The sequence below is a fragment of the Belonocnema kinseyi genome, chromosome 6 (assembly GCF_010883055.1).
Source record: "Belonocnema kinseyi isolate 2016_QV_RU_SX_M_011 chromosome 6, B_treatae_v1, whole genome shotgun sequence".
In the NCBI taxonomy this organism is placed as follows: domain Eukaryota; kingdom Metazoa; phylum Arthropoda; class Insecta; order Hymenoptera; family Cynipidae; genus Belonocnema; species Belonocnema kinseyi.
Window position 1 is genome coordinate 1613878 of NC_046662.1, and position 4270 is coordinate 1618147.

Sequence of the window (4270 nt, forward strand, 5' to 3'; positions counted from 1 at the left end):
AGTTCGCCGTACAGTCTTACGGGTCAAACTCAAACTGCGCGGTCAAACTAACAAAATGGTGGAATTAAGCGGTTGCGTTACTTGAACGAAACAGGGCCCTCAAGTGGCTAGACTATGTATTTGTTAGATCATACTTTTTCCCACAGTGACATCACCATGAACACACCTGCGTCTATATGGATCAGTGTCTGTCACTGGCTTATGATCATTGGTGGCATGGCACCACATTCCATCCAATTGCACAAGATCAAAGCGATCCAAGCCCATAAACATTAGGGTTTGATCCTTGTGTGGTATTATGATGATTACCTAGTACCTAGCCTCTGTCGTTTTATTTTTACCAGTGATCTTTATCCATTATTAGAATAAATATGGATATGAATTTGAGCAATACGCTTTTAGCTGGCGATCCTCGATTAGTGGACCACATCGTTGGCCAAGTCAAGTCGCAGGGAATCTTTGATCAGTGTCGAAAAGAATGCATCGCCGATGTTGACACGAAGGTTAGTCAACCCATTTTCATCAATTTATTGCCCTTTCATTCATCTTCCTTCCTTTTTCACCATTTTTTTATACATATTTCCTGCCTTCGACAGCTATTATTTATCGATTATGGATAATCAATAAAACAATTCAAATTTATCGAACTCTTATATATCATCTCTTCATCTCGTAAAAGTTAGGTTATTTTTTTTGTTTTTTTTTTTTTGGTTTGAGGTATCTCACATATAGCGAAATGACATTTTTGCGTACCAGAATAAAAGAACCAGTAACAAAAATTTTGGAAATTGATTAAAAAAGAACTTAAAACTCAAATTGTGAACAAAAATTGAACAAGGACTTAAAATCAGGGTGCGTTTCGTAATTTTTTCCCCCTCCCAATTAGAAAGTATATAATTTTCAAAGTATTTAGAATAAAAATAAAGTAAATAGTAAATAAAATAAATCAACTTTAAAGCTTTCTATAAGTTTAATTTAAAATTATACTTTAAATGCGTAATTCTAAAACAGTTGAATCTTTGAGGCCTTGAGACTAAAGTTATATTTTAAATTATTTTTTTTTGTTGGTTTTGAATTTTAAATTTCACGGTATTGTAATTTTAAATTGAAATATTTCAAAATTCCATATTAAAAACCTTAATAATAAGTTTTAAATTTATTAATTTTAGATGTAAATATAATGCCATTTTGAAATGAAAAGCATAAAATTGCACAATTGTAAAAAATTAAATTTTACCGTAGCAATATTGTTTTGTATTCCTTATCTTAATTTTTTATTTTTAATCTAAGGTCATAAAATTATCCGATTTATTTGAAAATTTCAACAAATAAGTTATTTCAAATTGAAAAATATTTTATATTTGAAAATTTCTAAAACAAATAATAATTCTAAAGGAATATTTTAATAAAAAAATTAAAAATTGAGTTTAAAATAAAAAAAAACGATGAAAATTAAACTATCTAAAATTGATAAATCAGTAAGTGAACATTTTCGGTTATTTCAAGTGTTTACAGTTTCAGATTTCTGAATTTTCATAATAAATTCTAAACTTTTTCCTTTTATAGGTTTTAATTTTGCAATTAAAATTGAATTGGTTGAATTTTGGAAAGTATTATTAGTAATTTTGAAGCGATTAAGATTTACTTCTAATAATTCAGAATTTAAAGAGTTTCAGTAAAAAAAAGTGTAAGCATACCAATTTTTTGTGGCTAAATTTTTTTCAGTTTTAAATCAAGTTCGCATTCTAATTTTCAACATTCGGGAGTAGAATTTTTTTCTTTTTCAACGTTTCCCATTGAAAATTGCTACTTATTTCCATAAATTTTCTTTTTTTTTTTTTTAGACTAATTCATTTTCCATTTTAGAAAAAGTTGTGTGATCAGTCTTAATTTGTAATTTTATTATGTAATAACAATTTAAAATTCAAGAATTGCGGGAGGTTCTTCTTTGAAAGGTTCAATTTAAATTCAGTACTAAATTATACAATTTTAATCGCTTTGAATTCAAATTTTTCAAATTTAAAAGTTTTTAATCGTTAATTATTTAATTTTAAATGCTTTTAATTATAAAGAATACAATTCCAATTTCTCTGAATTTTAAATGACCAAATTTCCAAAACTTGAATCTTAAAATATTCAAATTTTTACGTTTTGACATATTCATGTTTTCAAACTTTGAATCTAAAATCATGCAAGTTTCGTAATTCTTGAAATAAAATAATTTTTTTTATTTATAGCGCTTCGACTCGAAATTATACAATTTAACTCCTTTTTGTAATTAAATTGTTAAAAATTGGTCGTATATTTTTTTTAACTTTCAGATGCTCGTATTTCGAACTTATTGTTAATTTAAAATTTTTTTGTATAGCAATATCATTGTTGAAAATGAACTTTTTTCTTTGCAAATTTATCTTTTTGGTAGAAAAGTCAGCTTTCTTAATTGAAAATTCATCTTTCTTATTTGAAAATTAATTTTTTTAAATTAAAAATTCAACAAGTAGATTAAGAAGTCATTTTTGTCAAAAATTTCTTCTTATTGAATGGTAAATTTATTTATTTTTTAGAAAAATCATCTTTGTTGAAAATTGATGTTTTTTGGTCGGATATTTAATTGTTTTTGTTGAAAACAATTTCTTTTTGTGTGGTAAATTTATGATTTTTTTGTTGAACTCTCATTTTGGTTGAAAATTTATCTTTTTTATTTAAATATCAATTTTTTTGTTGAAAATTCAACCATTTCATAAAAATAAACATCTTTCTGTCAAAAATTAGTCTGTTCTCTTAAAAATTCTTTTTTTTTAAATAAATCATTACTTTTGGTTGTAAATTTATTGTTTTTGTTAGCAAAATAATCTTTATTGGGTAAGAATGAATTCTTTTTTTTTTTTAATTTATCGTTTTGGCAGTAGTGTCATCTGGCTTAGTTAAAATTAAACTTTTTTATTAAAAATTGGACCATTTGATTAATAAGTCGTTTTTTGGTCGAAAATTCAATTGTTTTGTAAAAAAATCGATTTTTTCTTTGGAAATTTCATTCTTTAGGGTTGTAATTTTTGTTGTCAGAAAAGTATTCTTTCTTGGTTGAAAAGGGACATTTTTGTTTGAAAATTCATCTTTTTGGTAGAAACGTTATCTTTATTGATTAAAAATGCAACCATTTTATTAAAAACATATTTTTTTGTTCGGTAATTCAATTCTGGTTCAAAATTTCAATTCTGATTCAAAATTTAATTATTTTTTTGAAAAGTCATTTTTGTTTATCGAAAATTTAAAATTTTGTTAAACATTTGTCTTTTTGGGTAGAAAATTCGTCTTTTTAGATTGTAAATTCACCTTTTTTAGTAGAAATGTCATCTTTTTTGGTTGAAAATTCAAGTGTCTTCTGAAAAATTCGTCATTTTGACTACTATTAATTTTTTTTAGAAAAGTCACCTTTCTCCGTTTATAATTAATCTTTATTGATTAAAAATAAAGTTTTTTGGTAAAACTTCCACTATTTTGTTTATCAGATATCAGATTTTTCACTTTTTTTATATTTTCCAAATTTCCAAAGATTTGAATGATTTCCCAAAGATTTCAGATATATTTCCAAGAGTGCACAAAAATCCGAATCATTTCCCAAAGATTAAAAAATCTCACGAATATTTTGTAAAGATTTTGGATTGGTTTAAAACATTTCAATTATTTCACAAAAATTATTAGATATTTTACTCTTTTTTTTTGTATTTTGCAAATTTCCAAAGATTTGAATGATTTCCCAAATATTTCAGATATATTTTTTAGAGTGTACCAAACTTTGAATGAATTCCCAAAGAAGAAATGAAAACATTTCACGGATATTTCGCAAAGATTTTGGATTGATTCAAACGATTTCACAAAGATTCCAATAATTTCACAAATATTTCCAAATATTTTAGAAAGATTAAAATAATTTCACAAAGGTTTCAGGTACATTTTTGAAAAAATGCAATCGATACGAGTAATTTAATCATCCGATTTCAGAGGGGGGCAAATAAATACTTTGTTCCTCTCGGCTCGATTTCCGGGGGAGGGAGGCATTGTCCTCTAGGGTTCTGCCGCCTCTGATATTTGTACACAGTTATGAAATAACTGTTATTTTATAAATAAATTTATGAATGATTTTGTAGGCGGTGCTCAACTGCAGAGAAACCCATTTACCAGGTGTATACATATGAAACCGGTATTTTTTCAAGAAAAAAACACATTTATTTCAAGAGAATGATAACAAATATTTTATTCAAAGTATGCG

At 25.6% G+C, this 4270-nt stretch overlaps 1 protein-coding gene across 2 annotated transcripts in view; it reads left to right on the forward strand.

The window, feature by feature from the left end:
- Positions 1-224: 224 nt before the first annotated feature.
- Positions 225-4270, forward strand: part of LOC117174263 (myb-like protein X) — a 10841-nt gene continuing 6795 nt past the window's right edge. For both annotated transcript variants that reach the window (XR_004467283.1, XM_033363178.1), the window contains exon 1: positions 225-503. Coding sequence is in view for 1 of the 2 variants with exons in the window: in XM_033363178.1 (XP_033219069.1) it covers positions 372-503 (132 nt within the window). In the remaining variant the exon portion in view is untranslated. The remainder of the gene's footprint in view (positions 504-4270) is intronic.